The sequence below is a fragment of the Bufo gargarizans genome, chromosome 7 (genome assembly GCF_014858855.1).
Source record: "Bufo gargarizans isolate SCDJY-AF-19 chromosome 7, ASM1485885v1, whole genome shotgun sequence".
Lineage (NCBI taxonomy): Eukaryota > Metazoa > Chordata > Amphibia > Anura > Bufonidae > Bufo > Bufo gargarizans.
This window is the reverse complement of record NC_058086.1, coordinates 177,173,271-177,197,490: the sequence shown is the minus strand read 5'-3', so window position 1 is coordinate 177,197,490 and position 24,220 is coordinate 177,173,271. Positions and strand designations below refer to the sequence as shown.

The following is a 24,220-nucleotide window of genomic DNA, read 5'->3' as shown; positions in this document are numbered from 1 at the left end:
CAGGAGCAACTGTGACGCCCTAATTTACAGATTAGAAAAATGTTTCTTAACTTCGGAATGAAGCCTCTGATCAACAAAAGAAAAACTGAGGTTTCATCAAGTGAACTATAGTTATGTGTTTATGCAAAAAGGTGGAGAGGGAGGTCGCTGGTGACATACTCACTTTAAGCTTCACTTTAGAACATGTAATTAAATATATGCAATCTTAAGCATACAACGGGGCAGATTTACTAATCCTGTTTAACATGTAAACCTTGTAATCAGGCAGTCAAAAGAAGCACCAAATTTATCACAGGGACTCAGCCTGGATGATAAACTTGGTGCAAGTTTATACACTTTTGTCTAACTTTGTACCACATATTGGTTGGCAACAAAATTAATTTGATTTTATATTGTTGCATGTTAGGCAGTCCCATTTTCCACTAAGCCACGTCCGCTCCTCAAATCAGGTGCAGTGGATTATTCTTTTTGGATTTTGTTTTTATAAATATGTCTAAACCGTGATGTAACATTTTGTACTAGAGAAGGTGCAATCACATCATTACATTTGGGCCATACGTATACTTTATGCTGTTGTTTAGTCTAAAGGTTTAATGCCACACGGTCAGGTTTCTGCTTGTAGTTTTAGAAGCCAAAATCAGGAGTGGATCATAAAAAGAGAGAAAGTATAAAGGACAGAGAAGAATTCTCCTCTTCTTTTTAAATTCACTCTTGGTTTTTGCTTCTAAAACTGAATGCAGAAAACTGACCGTGTGGCCGTACCCTAATAGACTTGTAAACCTCTGATAAATATCAGAATTTTACTTCTACTTAGAGAGGTTCATACTTTTACAATGTAATGATTCGCTGACTTTACATCCAAAATATGGCATCAAGGCACTATCATCTCATTTGTGGACTATGCACAAAGTACCGTATACTTACAGGATTGAGCTCCTTTATATTCTCAAAAATTGAAAAATTGCACACGGTGGGCTTTTAGCAGCCTCCTAGCATATTGCAATGCAGCCATACAGTAATGAGATGTTTGCTTTTTGCAGTAAATTTCCACATATTTCCATTATTGTGCCATGACCCCAGCTTCCTCCGCTCCCCAGGATTTCATTGCAGCGCAAACAGTTGACGTAACCACAGAAGATAGACAGTAACAAGAGGAAATTGTAGATATGGCTTACAAAAAAAGCAAAAAGCTAAAATGGTCTTATTCAAAACAAATCATGCCAGAGTACATCACTAACCTAATTTTGTATCTCTATATTTTCTGTTTTAGCTTTAAAAGCTGAAGAATAATGTATAAAATGCAGCGTGAATAATAAATATAGTTTAAGGAATTTAAGTTTATGCATAGAACCTGTAAAGGATATTGAGGGTAATTTATTATCCAGAAATGCAATTGCAGTGCAACGGTTAGTTTCGCCGCAATCTGTGACTTCTCTCTGATTACAGCAAATCTAAAAAAGTGGGCATGGCGCAGGCGGGGAAGGGGGAGGCCGGCAGACACGTCTCAGTCATCATTTTCTACACCTGTTTTAGGCGTAGAAAATGATCAAAATGTAAGACAGCTGGATGGACCAAAGTTTTGTAGAGGCCGGCGACACTTCATAATTTCAGCACATCCACCGCCAAATATAGGGGTTATTAAGACCAGCGTCTAAAACGCTGGTCTTAAAGGGAACCTGTCACCTAAAAAACGCCTCCCAAACAACCAGCATTACCTTAAAGTAGCCAGTAGTATGTTCCTAAAGATCCTTTTCTTCCTCCGGCCAGATGCACCAAAATCTTCAAAAACAAACTTTAATCCCCTGCACGCGCTATGTAACAGCAGAGTTTTCAACTCAAGGGGGCAGCGGCCTCCTCGATTCAAGTCAGGATAACCACACATCCCTTTCCCTGCCCCTTCACCTCTGATTGACAGCCGCACACGTGAACGTCTGATGCACACACACTCGTCCGGCTTTGCTGAACAGCCGAAAGCTATCAGCTGTCAATCAAAAGCAAAGGGGGCATGGTTATCTTGACTTAAAGCGAGGAGGCCGCTGCCCCCTTGACTTCAAACTCTGTTTTTCAAGATTTTGGTGAATCTGGCCGAAGGAAGAAAAGGATCTTTAAGAACATACTGCTGGCTACTTTAAGATAATGCTGGTAGTTTGGGAGGAGTTTTTTAGGTGACAGGTTCCCTTTAATAAATAACCCCCATTATTTGTAATTTAATAATAAATCCTAGTCTAATGCAATTTAACTTACAGAGGTTCTCCAGGCATGTTTAATCAGTGTATGGTGATATACTGTGGAGGAAAGCTCTTTTACATGGTACTTATCCTCTCACTCCCCCAAAGCCACCGTGTCCGCCAAGGGCTCTTCCAACCAGATGTGGCCATTTCCTTTCCTGTTCAAAAGAGCCCACAGTGCGCGCCAGTGTAGCGGATACAGATATGGCCGCATTGGGGGAGCAAGGGTAAGTACTATGTAACAGATCTTCCCTCCACAGGTTAGCACCATACTCAAATACAGTAAGACAAAATACTCAGAAGCCTCCTTTTATAAATGCAAATGTCTGGTTGCTAACAGTTGTCTTAGCATCAAATACAGTAGATAATAAGTAAAATATGGAAATTTCCTACCAACTACTAATAATCATAATCAATATAAAAATTGAAACAGGTTTTTGGGGAAACAATTGGACATTCCCTGGGTGTGACAAAAATATACACTAGGGATGCAAAGTTTCACTGAAGTCCAGGTTCGAACATGGTGATATTGGAAAATAATAGCATTCTTAAGACAGAATGCAAACCAATATGGCAATTTAGGGATTGAAAAAAATATATAACTCACCTCATCTACTAGAGGAGCTTCTTCTATCTTCTATCTATCTCTCCCACGTGGTGACATCATCACGCATATCGCAGATCCTTTGGCAGGTCCTGTTCAGTGAATCTAGAAGAAGCTGCTGTAGTGTGATCAAGTGGATGAGGTGAGTTGTTGTTTTTTTACCCCTAAATGGCCATATTGGTTTGCATTCTGTCTTAAGAATGCTATTATTTTCCAATATAACAATGTTATAACAGAAAATAATAAAGTAAAGTTTCAATCCCTATTGACTTCAGTGGGATTCCGGGGTTGATCTGAAGTTTGGCCGAACCCAGCGAAATCGAACTTCCAAGGGGTCCTTTAACCCTAATATACACTAATATGCTACTGTTGATGCACTGAAATACACTTATTGTGCGCTTATAAACTGTAGAAAAATTGCAACAGGTTTTAGGGGAAAAGAGCTGACTCCTGCACTTAAAAAAAATAGTCTACTGTCTCTTTTTGGTTTCTGTGGGACAGTGCAGGAGCCTATATAGATGTGATTTGGGAACAGCTCCAGCCGCTGTGACAGTCAGACACACAACACTTACTCACCCTATCCTGTGCCTACCTAAATAAATACATTTATACTTTAATTTTTCAGGCATTATTGTTTATTTTATTTTTATTATGGGGAAAGGAGGGGTAACTGAAATTTTCATTTTTCTTTTACTTTTTTTTTACTTTTTTTTTAAACTTTTTTTCAGCCCCCTCTAGGGCATGTGATTAAGCTATCTTCAAATCGCTTATGCCCTACTTAGCAAATTTGTCTTTCATTGCAATGATAATTCAATGTTCTTATGAAGCTCTACCACCTGCAGACCTCCATAAGAACTACAACTGTAATAGCATGGCCTTCTTCAGAGAGACCCAGGCTATTGCAAACAATGAATGGCTCTTCCGATCGCCATGAGGGTGAGCTATTCAAGCCCTGGGAGTGCAGCACTCCTGGGGAAAGCCACCTCAGATGCCATCGTCCCAATTGACCATGGCATTTGAGGGGTTAAATGTCTGTTATCGCCAATTGCAGACATTATCCCCAGGTGTCGTCTATGTGAAACAGCAGAAACCTGGAGGCTATGGAGCCTAATCTGCTCCAGAGTGGGTTCCTTCTTCAAAAATATGACCTCCACCGTAAATGTACACCAATGGTTGTCAAAGAGTTCACTAATATCGAAGTTATGCTCCAAGGCCTGTTTAAAAGGTTGAGCATTGACGTAAAATCCTTTTGGAAGGAAAGCTGAATTGCATGTCTCTTTCCCTTCAGAGCGTTACGCATGCTAGCTGACCTGTTCTTTCCCTCTCAGCCTATTTAATATGAATTTTAGACAGCATGGGTGGGTGAACATATGAATATATGATTGGGGTTCTATATATTGAGCATTTTACCTTAACTGTTTGCCTATATATAAGAAACCTTTCGAACATTTTCATTTCTGTGCCTTAAAATGTGGTTAGCGATATTGAATGTCTGTTCCCTGCATGCACTGTGCATTGTTAGAAATAGAAAAAGAACCTTCTTTCTAATCACATTTTAATGAGCAGTTTGCAAATCATATTATGTATCCTCTTTGTCTTATCTATCCTGTCTTATTCTCCTCCAGGCTTTCAAAGTTTGTACTCTGTTTCCAAACACTCTTCTCCCTTATTAGGTTACATTACATTAGTTTTCTTAATTGGCAATGTATTTTCTTTTATAAGGTAATTGAGGGCAAGGGCCTGGGAATGCATGGAATGAATATAAGATCTCTGAAGGAAGAGGGATTTGCAGCAATATTCATTGGGATTGGTAAGTTTTTCTTATCACTGTTTGTTTCCATTTTGCAATATATTTGTTCATAATAATCTGCATAATATCCCGTTAGATCTGCATTTAGAAAAGATGAGTTTCTACAGTTTCAGACAAATATGACAGTCAACTCAAGTTATATCAGTGATGACACAATGTGGTAATAAGAGATATAGAGATATTAAAAGATATGGTGGACAATCGTAGGGCACCACCCTGACCCATAGGCAGACTAAAGTGATTGCTTACTTTAGTGAAAATTCTACATAGTGCTATTAACCACACTATAAGTGACTTATTCATAGGATGATCAAATATAATCTGGCCAATGTCCTGATATCAGAAGTTCTACCCACTTGTTTCAGTACAGTCTCTTCAAGGACTTGAAGAAGCTCCCATCCTGAACATGGCCACTGATGGAAGGACATGTGACCAGTCACCAGACCCATCCATCAGTGGGCTTTATTGAATAACATTAGAAACTAGTGCATTGACAGTGGTGTGTATACTTTATTCAATGAAGGACATTAGAGATGACTGAATTTTCGTGACTTCTATTCGGAATCAACCGTCCCATCCAGTTTGGACCTGAGTAGATTTGACACAACCTGAAAGTGCTTCAATAGCCATAAAACGTAGATGACATTCTGGTTGTATCTCTCCCAAAATTCTTGAATCACCTAAAATTCTGATACTATAGAATCTAAATTTTCACAGAATTTAGGTCTAATTCTGATCCTATATACTGTAATTAATTTGATCATGTCTAAAGAACACTTATGGACTGGTCATGTAATGTGCCCCTCCATCTGTGGCCTTATTCCAACAGGAAGCCCCATATGGTGGGTAAAAACACTGTACTAAAAAAAAAGGGGGCAGAACTTTTTAGCATTAATATCCTTCTAAGGGGCAAATGATAACCTCTCAGGCTTCATTGTGTGTGACCACAATCTTTTCAGCCTCTATAGGTGTCTGCGACAAGTACCATATGCATATTTAGGAGGTTGCAAGCTTTATTGTAGAATACTTAAGTTGGAAATACTGTCCCAGTGGGCCCAAGGCTCAGACTGAAGAGATACTTCTGCATGAAAGTAGATGAACAAAAATTCACAGCTACCACTGGAGTAATGTCCATAGACTGGTGTGGATAGCTGCTACATCATAGAGATAGCTAAGGTCTACAGAGTAGACTATGTGAGCAACTATCAGCATATCTACGCAGCCATATCACCTGCTGCACGGGGCGGAGGCATCCCACTCCGATGTAGAAACATTTCTTCTCTTAATTTTAGTAACACAAAATGTATCTCTGTAATGAACATTGTCAGCTAAATAATAGATTCTGTCAGGTGTGGAATTTGCAAAATGCGAACATGGCCTAAATGGTGATTTCTTTTTAAATAAATGTTGTTAGTATTGCTCCTTTTGGCTGCATTAGGTTATCTATAAGAAGAGGTAAGTCTGTAAGGAATTTCACATTTTTGTACACCCTGGGTTGGGAGAACTATGTGAACAAATGGTGTATCTACACAGGGCCCTTGTAAGCTATGGGCCCTGTAGGTAATACCTTTGAATAAGAGAGCATGTTGCTCAGGGGCCCAATGAATGCACTTTTTGCTCTTCAATTAGTGATTAAAATTGGATTATAAAGGATGGACAGACAGTCTAGACACATGAAGGAGGTGCTATAAGATCCTAAACATCAAGGAGCCTATACATTGTTCATGCCCACATCACCATTGATGTCTTTGTCCAGAAATACGCTGATTTAAGGACAACTCTTCTAAAGAGATCTACAAGTCAAAAGTCCCCTCAGCATTGTCCTTCGATATAATAATGATGAAATGGTTGAAGGGAGCAATTCCAATCATAACCCTGTGTTATGCCTTACACACACACATCTATGATAACATCCTTGACCAGACGAGGAAGATGTCCTGAAGGGTCTATTGTTGGTCTGTCTATTCATTTTTTGTCCCAATGTGTCAACTGTATTCTATCTGAACTGCTAGCTGGAAAAAAGGGATTTCCAGATGCTCTAATGCCGATAACCATTGACAGAACATGAATGCCATTTGTCAGGTTAGACATCAATGGGCATTTTTGGTCTGCAACATGAACCAAAGTAATGCATGTCTCATGGTCAGAGGAAAAACAAGAATGTATGAACAAACACATTATAGGAATGGATTGGTGCGCTGTCCATGAAGAAGATAGGCAACAAACGTCTGTGATTCACTGACTAGTCGAGGAGTCCTTACAGAACTGGTAATTCTATCATTCCCTTATACCATATATTCATGGTGGAGCTCTGTACAAAATGGGAACCTTTTTCTTTAATCTAATGGAAGCCCTGGTGTTTTAGCTTCTTGTCTGCTATATAACAATTTATCTGATAAATGGTGACATTACACATGTTCTCTACATCCTTTATACCTAGTGATGCAATAAACATTGGCAATGCAAGAGAATGTTCTGTTCCATAAGTGTAGCCATATGCTGCAGGTTTGAATTATCAAAATGTACAGCATGTCAAGAGAAAAAGCATTTGTCAAGTGTTAGACTTTCTTCCCCCGTGCCTAGGCTTGCTCTTGTCAGTTTACTCAATGAACTGAGATGATTGAGAGATATATGGTTCCTCTAATGGTGTTCGTGAGCAAACACTGGTTTCTACATCTTTAAGCATTTCACCTGAGTTGATCTGTATTCATTCAAACCCTTGTGAATGCAGTGCATACGACATATTAATTCATCACGCTCGAAAACTGCATGTACCGTCCTGGCTCATGGAATCACATAAGTAAAAAAAAAGAGAGAGTTGCTTTTCAATGCACGTACTTGCAGCATGCATCAAATCAAGCTTTGCCGTGTGAAGTGTTTGCGTGGTTTGTGTTCCACATCTCAAATCATAAAAAACAAATTCAAGTGGTTTCCTGTGAATTTATACGGTATTAAAGTGCCAACAGGATGGCATAGCAGGCATTTATCTGCGTAATATGTACATTATGGGCAGTATCCGTAAATGACTCCTGCACAGCTGATGCGTTTGGCTACATTTTATTTTATGTTTAGGAAACATTCCATGGTTATTGCTATTCTGTTACCATTTTCATTTCACATAATGAAGGATTGTATTTCTAAAAAGCTTATGCTGAGGATGAATGGCTAGAATACATTTTCTGAGAACCGAATCAAGGGAGGATATGAACGGTGCTTATTATTGCCTTTATAGGATGCATCATCTTCTGCAAATTGCGACTATGCTAACAATATACAGTACACATGAGCCACTTCTCATTGGAGTTTAAAACAGGGGCACCTATGCCTGTCCTCTATAAAAAGACCAACAGATCACACTTTTGGAATGGTGCAATAACAGAAAATGAAAAGGTAGGGGCGACAACCGAGCCCTTTCACCTAAGGTGCTAGATGGACGCTTGTATTTGAATATTAAACATTAGTTATCATTGGTGGCGCAGTGCACCCTCTCCTCCTTCGCCCCTCCTGCACTCTCTATGGTGGAAGCGGCAGCAGCAGTACAAAGAGAGGGAGAGACTGCTTCCTTCTCCCCATGCTGCCGAGGGAACATGACCGCGCTGAGAGCAGCGCGCTCATGTTCTCTGATACTAGGCTGTGCAGCAGCACAGCCTAGTATTGATAAAAGACAAATGCCGGTATCGTATCAATACTGGGACAAAAGTATTGACTGGGTATGAAAAGTTCAATACCCGAAACAACCCTAGTTTATACATGATCGCGGCATCTGATATAAATAGCAGAGTGTAAAATAAAAAATAAGAAAAGCTTATTTACCTCATTTATTTGCTTGCAACGGGTTGCCCGCCGCCATCTTGCTTGAAGATCTGCTGCAAAATCTTGTGTGGCTCGTGATGACATCATCACACTGCCCCGCGTGGTGACGTCATACATCACTGCACACAGGATTTTGTGCTAGATCTTCAAGCAAGATATGTCGGCCACCGGACAAATAGTGTATTTTTTTTTTTACACTATCTCAGATAAAATCGGCTTTGTGGTGAATTGAATTTATCCTGAAATTCGATTCGCTCAACACTAATTGCAATCATATACAGAGACAACTGTTATGGGAAGTGTGTCTAATAAAAGAAAGTCAGTCACGGAGTTCTTTTGGATACTATTGAATACTTGCGCTGCAGGTCCTTGTAGTGTTGTGGGTCAATTCCGCTGCCCAGAGTGTTACTACCAGGATTTTATATATGCTATATATTTTATCTCATTTGTGAGTATAATAAACCACAAGTTTTTTTACCTGCATTTGAAGTTTTTCACTATGGTGTGATTTTTTGGTGCCCTGCAGAGGAATCCAAGAGGTGCATTTGGAATCCAGAGCTGGGAAGCACTGTTATCCTGTATCAACTCGGTGGGCTTACAGCACGGTTGGAAAATATTCCTTGTTTAGGAAGTGCGGTTCTTCACTTTAACGCATTGTTATGGGAAGTGTGTCCTTCCTTAGGCATTATGGCTGCCTTCCCTGTCAGCCTGTGAGATCCAGCCCCCTGGATCTCACAGGAAGCAGGCTGTAAGTATATTACACTGTGTAATGCATTGTGCAGGGGATCAGACCCCAAAAGTTGAAGTCCCAGAATAGTACCCAAAATAGTACCAATGAAACCATCATCTCATCCCGCAAAAAATGAGCCCCTACTTTTGCCCAATAAAAAATAAACAAAAAAAATATAGATTTTATTCTGTTTAAAAGGGCTTTCACTGTGTAAACCTTAACAAAAAGAAAAATGATAGAGATATTATGTACCACCGGGTCTGTAACAACCTGCTGTATAAAATATCACATGATATGCCACCTCAGGTGAATGCTGTAAAAAAAAATACTATGCCAAAACAACCAGTTACCTTGCCTCAAAAAAAGTATAATACCAAGCGACCAAAAAGTCTTATGTACCCCAAAATGGTTTCAATAAAAAAAGTCACCTCATCCTGCAAAAAATGAACTCCCACATAAGACAATCACTGAAAAAATAAAAACCAGTGGCACCCGTAAACCAATACATCAAGATCTGCGCTTCAAAAGCCATATGGCGCTCCTTCCTTTCTGAGTCCTGTCATGTGCCCCCAAAGCAGTTTACCACTACATATGGGGTCTTGCCGTATTCAGGAGAAAATGGGTAACAAATTGCGGGTGCTTTTTCTCCTATTACCCCTTGTGAAAATGAAACATTTTGGGCTAAAGAAACAAAACTTAAAATTTTTAAAGCCAAGTGTTTCCAAATTCCGTAAAACGCTTAGAGGGTCAAAGTGCACAGTACCTCCCTTAATATATTCTTTAAGGGGTGTAGTTTCCAAAATGGTGTCACTTTTTGAGGTTTTCGACTGTAGGGGTACGTCAGGGTCTCCTCAAATACAAAATGGTGCCTAAAAACCATTCTAGCAAAATCTGCCTCCAAAATCCATATGGCGCTAGTTTCCTTCTGACCACTGCCACACACCCATAAAGCAGTTTACCACCTACATATGGGGTACTTCTGTAAACTGCAGAAACAGAGTAATATATATTGTGGTTTATTTTGCTGTCAACCTTTACTGTGTTTCTGTCACGGATGAGGTATAGGAGGAAACACCACACTGACAACCAGGAGGGAAAGCCACTAGGCCTTAACACTAGGGAAAGGAAAAGGTCACCTCCTAAAGAACCCTACTCCTGGCCCTGACTCCTAACCATATGGGCACCCCTTGAATGTAGGAATGACCATACCCTGGAACCTGGGACCCTGAAGACTCTTAAAAGCCCTGTGGATATTGGCAGGGCTGAGACAAGATGAAGGAACAAGTGTCTCCCTGAGGCCTAGTAACAACCAACAAGGAAGGGAAAACAAAACACAAACAAATGTGACACTTAACTTCTGTAGTAAGATGGGCAAGCAGGAACTCCAGAGAGGACCACACACCAGCTCTTCCAAAACCAAATGAAGCTATCTTACCACACAGTCAGAAGGTTGGGGTAAGACTAAGTAGGGTAGAAGTAATGACTACTAAGCTACACCTGAAACAAGGGATGTGGTCATTAACATCAACAACACTGAATCAAAAGTAATCAAAGAGGCTGTTAGATTCCTTGATGCTCTGCTAGTCTCCTTGAGCTCCTAACATTTGTCACAGGAGGGACCGTGACAGTTGCAAGAAAACATTGATTAAAATAAAAAATCTACCAAAAAAATGAAATTTTAGAATTTCACCTCCATTTTCCTTTAATTCTTGTGGAACACCACAAGGGTTAAAAACGTTTGTAACATCAGTTTTGAATAATATTAGATGTGTGATTTCTAGTGTTGGACGCAAATTTTAATCGCGAGTATCGTCAATTCGAGAATTCGCAAGGATTTAGAATATAGTGCTATATATTCATATTCGCAAATATTCTAGATGAACCCTTGATCCCTCCCTGCCTTATGCTTGTGGGCCAATGAGAAGGCTGCAGTGTCTTTGTCTGATCTTAGCAACATCCCTATCAACCAATAGGAAAGTTGCCTACCCCTTACTATATAAGAACCTCCACAGCAGCCCTTGTATGCAGTGTTGTGCAGATCTGAGAGAGACAGAAGTGTCATTGCTGTGCTCTGTGCTTTACTGAGTCAATACACTAGATAGTTAGTTAGTTAGCTCATATATATAATACAGATAGTTAGTGGGAGATAGTCAGTGTAGGTTATATCCTGATATAGTGTAGGGCAGGGTGTTAGGTAGTGTGATAGGTCCTGCTGTCCTTACATACATACATACATAGTGCTGTGATGTCACAAGTTCACAACAATACTTAGTGCTCCAATCAGTAATATGTAGTCAGACCTGCTAAAATGTGAAGTTGCACGTATTGCACCAAAATATGTGCATCATTAATTGCCGATTTGCGTTATTGCAAATATATTAGAGCACTCTATCTGCATATAAAGCTACTGTAATGTTCTGCCGTCTAAACCATTTCATCCAGCCTCAGGAAACTTCTAGCAGCTTGAAAAATGTAGCTAAAGGGACCCACGCCTATATAGCGTGCGCAATACGCGCATATTACATTGCCGTTTTTCACAATCAATAAAATAATGGTGAATTCGCTAATTTATAAAGAATATTCGCCCAAATATTCGCAGAAATTTTCACAAGTTTGAATATTGCCCCTGCCGTTCATCACTAGTAGTTTCTAAAATGCTGCCATTTATGGGTGGTTTACATTATGTGAGACCCTCAAAATCACTTTATAACTGAATTGGTGCTTAAAAAAATTGTTTTTGAAATTTTGTTGAAAATTAGAAAAATTGCTTCTAAAATTCTAAGCCTTCCAACGTCTGATAAAAATAAAATGACATTTACAAAATTATGGCAACATAAACAAAATTATGCCAAGCAGACATATGAAGAATGTCGATTGATAACTATTATGAGGTCCTAAAAGTAGAGAATTTCAAATTTAGAAAACTGCAAAAAAATTAATAATTTCGGGTAAATTTGGGATTATTTTATAAATAAAGGTGAATTATTTCGGCTCAAATTTACCACTGTCATGAAGTACAATGTGCCACGAGAAAGCAATTTCAGAATGGCTTGGATAAGTAAAAGCGTTCCAAAGTTATTACCACATAAAGTGACACATGTCAGATATGCAAAAATCGGCCTGGAAAAGTGGCTCGGTGCTGAAAGGGTTAAAGGGTTTCTGTCATCAGAAAAGTCGTTATATAGCTGGCTGACATTAGCGATGTGCTAATGTCAGCAGAACATAACTGTATGACGTATATCTCCCTGCCTGCGACTGTTCGCGCTAAATAATTACTTTTATCATATGCAAATGAGCCTCTAGGTTCTAGTAGGGCGTTGCTGCAGCACCTAGAGGCTCCTTCCTCTCACCGTTTGGCACGTCCTCGTAAATGTTATTGACACCTTGGTCTCCTCCATGCCCCGAAAATACCTCGCCTGCGCCGTCCATTTTAGTATTAGGCGCAGGCACAGTGAGTGAAGGACGGCAGCACGCAAGGGATTTGCGGGGCAAGGAGGAGACCAAGAATGTCAATAACCTTTACAAGGGCGTGCCAAACGGTGAGAGGATGGAGCCTCTAGGTGCTGCAGCAACACCCCACTAGCACCTTGGCTCATTTGCATATTATAAAAGTCATTATTTGGCGCGATCGGCGGCAGGCAGGGAGATATAAGTCATACAGTTATGTTCGGCTGACATTAGCACATCGCTAATGTCAGTCAACTACATAACGATTTTTCTGATGACAAAAAACCCTTTAAAGCTTCTTCAGATAAACAAGGAAAAAAGGGAACCTTGGGTGGAGCCAAAATATAAACTGATGTTTGTATGTGTATATATGGACAGTGGCGTAACTAGAGTGTTATGGGCCCCGGTGCAAACTTTGGATTGTGCCCCCCCCCCCCATTCCCAATTTATACAAAGAGGCGGCAATTTTTTTTTACACTAAGCCCAATGCATGGCTACACTCACCCAGTCCTAATAAAATCTGGTCCTACCTCTTTCTGGGTGTCACTGGTGTTGGCTTGATGTCCACTTAATCCAGAACAAGGTCCCTGTGGTGATAGAGAAAAAAAGAATAATCACATAAGGAAGGGATGGTGACCGCCCATGTGAAATCACCAGCAGGGGGTGCTGTGCTGCGCTGTAAGAGTGAGCCATGCAAATGTATATCAGGGTAATCTAGGACATTTCCCCTAAGAGCTACCACACAGTACTAGTGCCCACATTGTGGCCCCTCACAGTAATGAAGCCACCTTGTGGTCCCTTCACAATAGTTATGTCCTCCTTGTGGCCCCTCACAGCAGTTATGCCCACCTTTTTTTCTGTCACAGTAGTTATGCCCACTTTTGTGCCCCCTTACTGTAGTTATGCCCAGATATGTGTCCCCTCACAGTAGTTATATAAGATATGTTCCCCCTCACAGTAGTTATGCCTAGATATGAGCCCCTCTCACAATAGATATGCCCAGATATGTGCCCCCTCACAATAGTAATGCCCAGATATATTCCCCCTCACAGTAGTAATGCCCAGATATGTGCCCCCTCACAGTAGTTATGCCCAGATATGTGCCCCCTCACAATAGTAATGCCCATATATATGCCCCCTCACAGTAGTAATGCCCAGATATGTGCCCCCTCACAGTAGTTATGTCCAGATATGTGCCCCCTCACAGTAGATATGCCAGATATGTGCCCCCTCACAGTGGTTATGGCCAGATATGTGCCCCCTCACAGTGGTTATAGCCATATATGTGCCCCCTCACAGTAGGTATGCCCAGTTATGTGCCCCCTTACAGTAATTATACCCAGTTATGTGCCCCCTCACAGTAGTTATGTGAGATATGTGTGCCCCCTCACAGTAGTTATGCCAGATTATTCGCCCCCTCACAGTGGTTATGGCCAGATATGTGCCCCCTCACGGTAGTTATGTCCAGATATGTGCCCCCTCACAGTAGATATGCCAGATATGTGCACCCTCACAGTGGTTATGGCCAGATATGTGCCCCCTCACAGTGGTTATAGCCATATATGTGCCCCCTCACAGTAGGTATGCCCAGTTATGTGCCCCCTTACAGTAGTTATACCCAGTTATGTGCCCCCTCACAGTAGTTATGAGAGATATGTGTGACCCCTCACAGTAGTTATGCCAGATTATTCGCCCCCTCACAGTGGTTATGGCCAGATATGTGCCCCCTCACAGTAGTTATGTCCAGTTATGTGCCCCCTCATAGTAGTTATGCCCACATATGTGCCCCCTCACAGTAGTTATGCCCATATATGTTCCCCCTCACAGTAGTTATGCCAGATTAGGTGCCCCCTCAAAGTTGCTATGGCAGATTAAATGCCCACTTTTGTGCCCCCTCACTCTTGTTGTGGCACCCCTTTTGCCTCCAGTCTGCAGCTTTAAAAAAAATATATATATAAAAAACACATACTTTACCTTCAACCCTGATGACACGCTCCCACACTCACATCGCGCTGCTGGCTGTGCTGGAGGCCGATTCCTGGGCTTTCAGTGCTCCTCCCACAGCCAGCAGTGCTTGTTGAAGCCAGCAGGGGGAGCGCCGAAGCTCAGAAGAAAAGTGAAGCAGGGAGCGGAGAGAGCTCCCTGTTTCACTCTGGAGACAACAGCCCACCAGTGACAAGAACTGCCGGGTGAGTATGCATCTTGCTACTGTCTTTATTAGTTAACCTCATGTCATCATGTGTATTTATTTCAGGTCAAACACTGTGCATTCCTATTTTGCAACTGTTTATGTTCAAATGTAATGTACATGGTTCACCAGTAGGTGGCAGCAAGCATGGCAGAGCTACAGTTAGAGAGCATGGAACCCTTCTTTCCATTCTAACTCTCCCTCTAAGGAGGGGAGAGGACTAGTTAGTTAGAAGGCAGTCCAGCTTACCCCCATCTAGTGGAAGGAAGCAAGTGTTAGGCACGTCGCTGTTGGACGTGCCCATGCCCAAGCCAAGCCAGCTGAAGCACCTTTAGCTCTGCTGGATATGGAGACCACAGCTTAGAGCCAGGAGGTAAAGTTCCCTGGTATAATCTAGAGTCAGACTACAGAGAGAAGTTGCAGCATAGAGAAGAAGCAAAGATTCTATTTAAGTCTGTCAGTACAGCAGAGTCAGAGAGCAACCGACGTAGTAGAGACGAGTTTGCCTGCCAAAGTTTTAATGCCAAAGCCTGTTGGAACCAAGATAAAGTCTGTAAACCGTTAAGGTCTGGACTCGATGTATTCTTCCTCCCCAAGTTAACTTTTCCCCTTTTTCTGCTTCGGAGCAAACGCCTTGTGACCAGCGTATCCAGGTAAAAGCACTGTGACACAAAATAACTTAAAGGGACATTGTAGGCCACACTATACCACTCGGCCATTCATACACATGGGTACCACCACCAACACCATTTCTTCAAAGTCCCTGTCACATTGTTGCTATATTGCAACTGGCATCACAAACATTTCTTAAAGGGACCCAAGCCTGTTGCCACCTCCTTGGCACTTGGCGCTCGGCTTTGCTGCAGATACTGGTCACCCAACAAAAGAGCAAACACAGCAATTCATTGTTTGTCGTCAGCACATCACCCCATCTAAATAGAGGATGTGCTGGTGAAAATATGCAAAGTGAAATGGGGGTGAATGAATGTAATAGCAATAGTTTTCCCCCCATTCATTTTGCATCTGTCTGGCAGGCTTAACTTGCAACTTGCATTTCCCTTATCTGTGCTCATTGGCCCAGCATCGACCTGTGTAAGAGGGCCCTTAGCACAGCCAATCAAAATGAGAATAAATGTGCATGCGCATGTCTGCTATCACTGCAATGCAAAAGAAAATGACCAAAGGTGACAGGAGGGTAAATAGTGTTAAGAAAGGAACAATGGATGTATACCAATTCATCAAAGCTTGTACAAAGAAAAATTATGCCAGTTTATATGACATTGGTATCTTTCTCCTAAACGGCCCTTTACCCCGGCCAAGAATTCGCCCGATCATTGCTAACGAGTGTTCATTGGGTGCCGCCAATTACCCGAGTTTAATGCTTGTTCATCGGGTAATTGGATCATTTGTGTAGGCGCCTAAATTGTTGTTTGCCGGCAGCAGATCGTGCTGTGTAAACATGCTTGGGTATATTTGGCAACAAGTTAGATACATGATTGGAGTAAGCCAGGCAGTTCAATACACCCCACTGTGGGGGAATGCACATCTACCACAAGTTATGTTACTGGACGATGTTCAATATTGGGAAAAATATGGGATATGCCTAATTGCACAAGTTTTTCATAAAGGACAGATTAAGTCTTTAAATGAAATCCTACCAGATATCACACCAGGATTTATTGATAAATTTAGATATGAACAATTACGACACGCTATTCACTACACGGAGAATAAGAATTATTTAAATATAGTAAGTAACACTTTTTTAGATTTTTGTCAAGAAATGACTTTCAATACTTCTATATCACACATCTATGCAAAGTTAAAATATGAATACACTAAAACAATCACATTCAGAAGTGAGGCCAAATGGGAAAAGGATTCGCAAAATGGGGAACCCATTCTGTGGAACGTTGTGTATAGAAATATTAAAAGATCAACGGTCTCCCCCGCCCATGCATGAATTCTTTTGAAAATCATACTCCGTCTCTACTACACACCAATCTTTTTGCATACCATTTATAAGGATAGGAAACAGAACTGTTATAAATGCAGCAAAGACAGAGGAGACTACAGTATATACACTAACTGTGGGAATGCACAGGGATAAAAGAGTACTGGATTAAAATATTTCGGAAATTGCGGGATAGTTCCCCTATGAAATACGAAGCATGCATTAGATATGTTATCCTGGTCGTTTTCCCAGAGACAGATAAAAATAAAATTGAGCAGAGACTCTGGCTTCGGGGTATTGCATTGGCCAAAATAATAATTGTTAAACATTGGGGCACTACGGAATATCCTAATTTTCAGGAGTGGATGGAACAGATGAACAGGGTTAAGCAATATGAATACATTCTTGCCCAAACAGCAGGGAAAAAGGCAGCTTGGATGCGGATATGGGGCCACTTGAAATTATAATACCAGGCGCAATGACAGTAGCTCCGCGGAAGAAAAGGGGGTTAGAGGGAGGGATGGGGAGGTTAAAAAATAGGAAAGAAATTTAACATAGGATGAGACTATGTATTACTGTATTGTTGTTTTGTGATACCAAAATGTAATACTGTAGATCTTTAATATTTCAAAAATAAAAAGATTAAATAAAAAAAATAAAATAAAAAAAAACAATAAAAAAAAAACACACTCTGCTGCCGGCAAACAATGATTATGCGTGGGGGCAAGCGATGGCATTAGCGATCGCTTCTCCCCATACTGTGGAGGAGATCGCTACACGTAAATGCAGTAGTCTCTTTCACTGATGAGCAGGCAATTGCCGGGACAATTGCCTGAAATATTGGCCAGTGTATGAGGACCTTAAGGGACAGTGACAAATGAGATCTAGAAACCGACTGGAAGGGACTCCTGGGCGCATGCACAGCAGTCCTAATTAGATATTTCAGTGCTGCTTTAAATCCTAACAGAGGGCGAACGAGGGGCAGTAGGACAATAAAAGAATGTGACCCTGACTCCTTATGGACAGCACTACGCATGTATTACTGCCGAAAGTAGTCCAAGTTCATTAGTCGAAGTAACAAATTCCCTTTAAGAGTTCTTAAGAGAACTTGAGTCTATGAATTATATAAACTATAGAACGCATATATAAAACCAAAGAAAGAGAAACCTTATTGTCCACTCTCATATACTTTGACACTGCAGGATCCACCACACAGGCCTTCTTCACCACACAAAGATGGTCATTTATTATTAAATATGTGGCAATTTTTGGTGTGAGTGACTCAAAGGTTAATAATAAATTCAAAGACATAAGGATGCTCCAGTCGTTCACTGCACTTATTATCTGCGGAAGTGTGCGTGGAGTCATCGATAGAAAAACTGGAGCGTCCTTTTGTCTTTGAATTTTGTCCTGTGGATTTGGAGGCAACGCAGATCATATTTTTAAACATAAAACTCATAGATGCAGGTGAGGTTCTGGCAGGTTGTCCATTTCATTCCTGGTCAAAGTGCTGGCCTCCCCTTCAACAGAAAAAGAGAGGAAGAAGCCAGGACTTAGAACACTCATACATGTATGAATACTCTCTCTAGGAATTTCCAGCACTATAAACTCTTTCTGGATGTTTGCTTTCACCGTTGAGAATAATGTCATTTTTTCTAATATAGTAAAAAGGCACATTCTTGCCGTGTCTTGCTAAAATGACATATTGATTTGTTCCATTTAAACTTGAATAGTGGGTGTCAAGAGAAGACTATGACCAACATAGGCATTTTCCTTAACAAATATTCTTGTAAATGTCCACGCTAGCATTTTATCTTTGGCTGTTCAGTACCTCTTTATTTTCTCTGTAATGAGAAACTGCCATGTATGAGAACATGCTATTCAAAGATAAAGGTACTGTACTTTGTGCTTCCCGCACTATAATTATTATTGCCTCGTGCACTTGCTTCATTGTTGCATTTATATACTTGTCGTCTTCTTTTCAGAAAAATATTTGCCATGCCTTATTTTAAAATCCTATCTAGAAAGCAAGAACAATTTAGCTCAAAGCTTTGAAATAAATGTAACCATTTGCGCCGTTAATGCGGTCAATGGTGCATATAAAGCCCATTTCTAATTTTAGATGATTACATTTTATTAATTTATTCTTTCTAAACAATTCAGAGCTTATGTAGAAAGCAAAGCTCAATGGATCCCTGCAAGTCCCATGATATATAAAATAAGAATGTGCCATAATAATAATTCTAGAAACTAAGGCTCGACATTAGAGATGAGCGAATCAGTTCAGTTCAGAAACCAATCAAATTTGACCCAAAGTTTCCAAAAATTCAGGTCGAATCTAAATCCAAATTTTCGGCAAGTCAATTATGGTGAATTTCTCAAAATGACATCAGAAATTTTTCAGATCAGAAGAAAGGGGGGACCACATGACCTCAGACAATGTGTGTGTGTATACACCCCTGCAGCCATTTGTTACTAAAAAGATTTAAAAAAATTCCGACCACTTTTTTAACTGTAAAAAATCCTGCTATGCAGTTGGTTTTTAAAGAGGCTGTTTGTTACCACCAACATCCAAGTACTAACCCATAGCCATATATGTTACTGTCCCTTTAAGATTACTAACGAGTTGCATACAGTCCTAGGACACCCCAGAATGCCATCCAAAGCTTTTTAGGGCACTTGGAGCATTTCAATTTGGATTGAATTTATTCACACCCAAATCGAGTCACCCAACCAATTCAGCCAAATTAAACCCTTTGAGGACCTGTTGATTTAGCATTTTAGATTCTTTTCTCTGTCTTCCCAAAATGTAGTAGGAAGCTGGAAATAAGTTCCAAATGGGTGGGATTGGAAAAAAACCTTCACTTCCTACATAGTTTTATTGGTTCTATTTTTTTTGTTACGAGGCTCTCTATGTGATAAAACTGACCTGTTACCTTAATTCTCTTGGTCCACATGATTAAAATGATACCACATTTGTATAGTTATTCTTGCGTTTTAATACTGGAAAAAAAAAATATCTTTTTTTTATATTTACGTTTATGGAGCTATGTGGGGATCGTTTTCTGCGGGATGACCTGTACTTTTCATTTATACCATTTTGGTGTGTGTATGACTTTTTGATGACATTTGATTAAGTTTTTTGGGAGGTGAAGAGAAAAAAAAATATGAAAATCTACCATTTCGATTTTATTTTCTGTTACGCCGCTTGTCATATGGGAAAAATATTTTTATATTTTAATAGTATGGGCATTTTTAGATGCAGCAATGCCCAAGCTGTTTAATTTTTATTGTTTATTTATTTTTTATTTTAGGGAAAGGGGGTGATTTGAACTTTTAGATTTTTTTATTTATTTTTCTATATTTTTAAAAACCCTTTTTTACTTGTTTTTAGGTGACTATAGCAAGCAATCATTAGATTGGCAATTGTATGCTGTAATGCTATTTTATCCATTACAGAATACCACATTCATTATAGTCTAATGCAGTGCTGCCACCTGCAGACCTGTATTGTAATATACCAGTGATAGGCTTCGGAGCCTCAATCAACCTCTGGCCTATCACTGTAATGTAACAGCTTCCCCGATCTCATCTGGCTGTTACCGAAGCTGGAGCGAGCAGCCCCTGCATTTCCATCTTTCAGATGCACATTTGACCCAAGCATCTAAGGGGGTTAAATGACATTAGACCCTGGCATCGGCTGTGTGAAACAGCAGAAACCTGAAGGCTATTACATGTACGACGGAGGTGTTAAAGAAATTGGCTCATGACCAATGGCCATGCACGTTAGAACAGCTATCTCTTATGACTTCCATATACCTGTATGTTCTTCTTGGCCGAGCGTGCAGGCCTTCTGAAAGGAGAATGAAATAAGCCACTGCCAGGCACCGACGTGAGCTGCAGTGGCAAATATATTATCTTTAGTTGTTTCTAAATAGCGGCACTGGTGTGTTGTGATGCCAATTGTGTTCTAAGATCAAAAGAATTCCACGATTTTCTGAGAGTAAAAAGAAAAGGCTTCTTTAATGTTAAGACTGGAAACAAATACAGCACAGGGTCAGAGACGGAATGGTGAATGAAAGTCAAAATTTTAAATGAAGTGCCACTTTCTCTCCAAGACTGGGCACTGATGGCAACGGATAATGTTTGATTAATGAGCGGCAGCCTTGCAGCGGGTGGAAACATCTGTAAGAGATGATATATTATTTCAGAGGTGCTGGATGCTTGCAGTATCTTGCAGATTTAAGTATGTCTAGCTGAATAAAATAAATGAGTTGCAACATGTGAAAAATGAAAGCACATTACTTGCAAAGATGTTTTTTTTCTTTTTGCAATCCAGATTTTTTATTTTTTTAGCTTGAGTTCACTTTGTCATAAGGATTTTAATGTGCTCCCGAATATAAATCATTTAACTGCTTCATAAAGTAAACTCCGTTGGAATCCTTCCATCTATCATCTAAGACAGAAATGAAGGTTCAACCTAATGTGCTGTAACCTTCTTTAAATGTTTGAAAAAAATAGCTCGGTGGTCAGAGGCTGTATGCATGTGTATGTGCGAAAGAGATGTGAATATAGATGAATACATTACTCTGGTTGAGAAAATAGCAATTTATCCTTTATGTGGTAAAACATTCTGTACTGGCCTGTTTTATTTTGCAGGCCTATTGCGCTGCTGCTAAAGTATTTGGCCTTGAATGAAACTTTCATTTTCTCCCTTTTGCTTTATGGTACATTTTCAGGAGGCTGAAAGAGCTGGCCTTCAGTGTAATGTATTTTATCTAATGCTATGTTAATAGAATATGCTTTGGCACCAGAGGATATTTATAAGATTACAACAAAACTCATAATAACTGCTCATAGTTGCAGCTATTTATTTGACCCTATTATCATTAATCCGTGATCCATTATATAATACATTTAGAATACATAGTAGCATTCATTTTGCATTGTCTGAGGTTCAGGAAGGGTAGAGTTGATTAAAGAGGTAAAGCTACTGTACACATGTCAACTTTATGTGAACCATGGGTTTTGTATTGACAATATAATGATTTACTCATACCTGATGATTTGAGTTTAAAGGGGTTATCCTGCAGGAAATAATGACCTATCCCCTGGGGAGCATTGCAGGCTCCTGGCAGCTTTCCAAGCACAGCGCCATACATCATATAGTGGCTGTGGTTGGCATTGCAGCTCAGACCCATCAACTTAAATGGGGCTGACCTGCAACTAAGCCACATGACTGATGTATGGTGACATCACTGGCTAGCAGCTGATCGTTGGGGGTGCTGGGTGTCCTGAGGATAAATCATCAATTGATTTAACCTTTTAAGGAATTCTTAAGGTTAATGTCTACTTTTTATGATATAAATTTAAGTTCTCCCTATCTCCAACTGTAAAGACATAGGGGCACATTTATTAAGACTGGCGTTTTCAAATGCCGGTCTTAATAAAGCCCCATAGCTGGCGGAGGATCTGCTGAAGTTATGAAGAGGCATCATCCTCTCTATAATTTTGGTGCATACAGCCCTAGTTCTAAATGGAACACAGCTTCCTAGCTGTCTTACATTTAGACATTTTTCTAGGCGTAGAAAACGGTAAATGAGACGGGCTTACCAGCCCATCCCTTTCCCACCCATGCCACGCCTGCAATTGTAGACCTGGTGTAAGCAGGGCAAAGTCACAGATAGCGGTGCAACTAACCATTGCGCCGCCATCTGCACCTAAAATATGCCTAATTTTGGCATATTTCAGTATAATAAATGACCCCCATAAAGTTTGTCAGTCTGAAGATGTCACAAGAGGGAGCTGCTTAACCCATTCCCATCATAGTGATTATTCTCTTTTTCACTTTCAAAAAGAGTGATACCAAATTAATATAGTTTCTGTGTTTTACTAGTTTTAACAGATGAAAAACATTTTATACAGTATGAGATACTATTTTATTAGTTTGGACGATTTCAGACACAGCAATGTCAATTATGTTTACTTTTTTATTCTTCCATTTTTTTTTTGATATATTGGAAATGTTGTTTATTTTTTTTTTTTACAGTTTACTATTTGGAGCTTAACAATGTTTTAAACTTGTTTTTAGCCCAACATGGGGACTTAAACATGCAGTCAATTGATCACTTCTATAAGTGTAGTGTGCTTTCACTAGGCCTTAGCCTGCCATGACAACCCACAATTGCATCACAGGGGATGAATGGAGCCTCCTCCTTCTGTCCATCCACTCAGAGGCAAACCACAGCAAGCGGGGGCAACATCATGTTAATTTTTGGGCATGTGCTGAAAGACTAGGTGTACTTGCATAGGCTTCACAGTGAAAGACATTTTTTTTTCTCATTCTCTATAACTCCCTTAAAACTGTGAGTACTAGGAATTACTCCTTTTAGATTTTAAGATTTTAAGAGCAGCACTGGAAAAAAGCTCTGATCCTCTCTGTCAGGTTTTGGTTGTATGGCTGCAACAGTGATGTAGCCATAGACCCCTAATAACTACTGCAGGCAGTCACTGGCCTAAGCAGTCTGAGGCCAGTCTGTATACAGCTGAGGCCATTGATTGGTTTTAGCGATCATGATCAACATGTGTGTCTTTCTTTATCTTACTCTTTGTTGAACATGTCCTGATATATGTTTCATGAGATGACCAGCTTTTAAAAACAACATGATTTTGTGATAGTCTGTCACGAGATGTCTATCCTATAGAACTCTATATGCAGCCACTCAGTGCTTGTGTTGTGATCTGTAGCCTGTCAAGGGATTTTCTAGAATTTAATTGGTTTCATGAGAAATTGGGGTCTTTAATCAAATTAGACTCAAGGGAGGGGTGGACACATCTGGATATAGACATGTCATCAAGTAAACATAGTCTGGAAGAGAGATTGGAGCTTCAACACTAGTTTAACTGAATGAGGATAGCTTCTGTTCTTATTTTAAGACAGATTATTGGATGATTTTAAGGGCATGTTTACCATCTTGCAGATATCCTTATGCATAACACGTATAAAGTATTGTGCATGTAGTTCCTTTTTTGCAGAGGTATAGACATAGATGTACGCCTACTGGAAGAACTAGAAATTGGGTTCATTTGATTAATTTATTTATTTTACTATACTTACTTTTTGCCTATTAAAGTTTCACATGTTACTTGTTACATTTCCTTAGACCAACACATTGTGGCAACGGTTAGATCAGATAGCCCTAGCAACTTTAAAGACTTAGTTTGTATGCTCTTAAGGCAAGAAATGGAAGCCAGAAGTGCATTTTACCTTTCCATAAGCAGCATGGGTTGTAGTCTTGTCAGTAAAATAAGCAGTAATAAAGTTAGCCTTCAATGTATTCAATTAATTTAATGAAAAGGTCACCTTGAACATTTGAACTTATTTTTTTTTTTACTACCAAAGACAATCCTTAGTGCATCATTGTGCGCCTAGCTATATCTGTCAAG

At 40.0% G+C, this 24,220-nt stretch overlaps 1 protein-coding gene across 1 annotated transcript in view; it reads left to right on the top strand.

Annotated features, from left to right (window-relative positions):
* The window catches only part of DPYD (dihydropyrimidine dehydrogenase), a 1,350,396-nt gene that overhangs the window by 498,963 nt on the left and 827,213 nt on the right, over nt 1-24,220 (top strand). Inside the window, exon 8 of the mRNA XM_044302252.1 lies at nt 4,555-4,642. Coding sequence (XP_044158187.1) covers nt 4,555-4,642 — 88 coding nt within the window. The remainder of the gene's footprint in view (nt 1-4,554; nt 4,643-24,220) is intronic.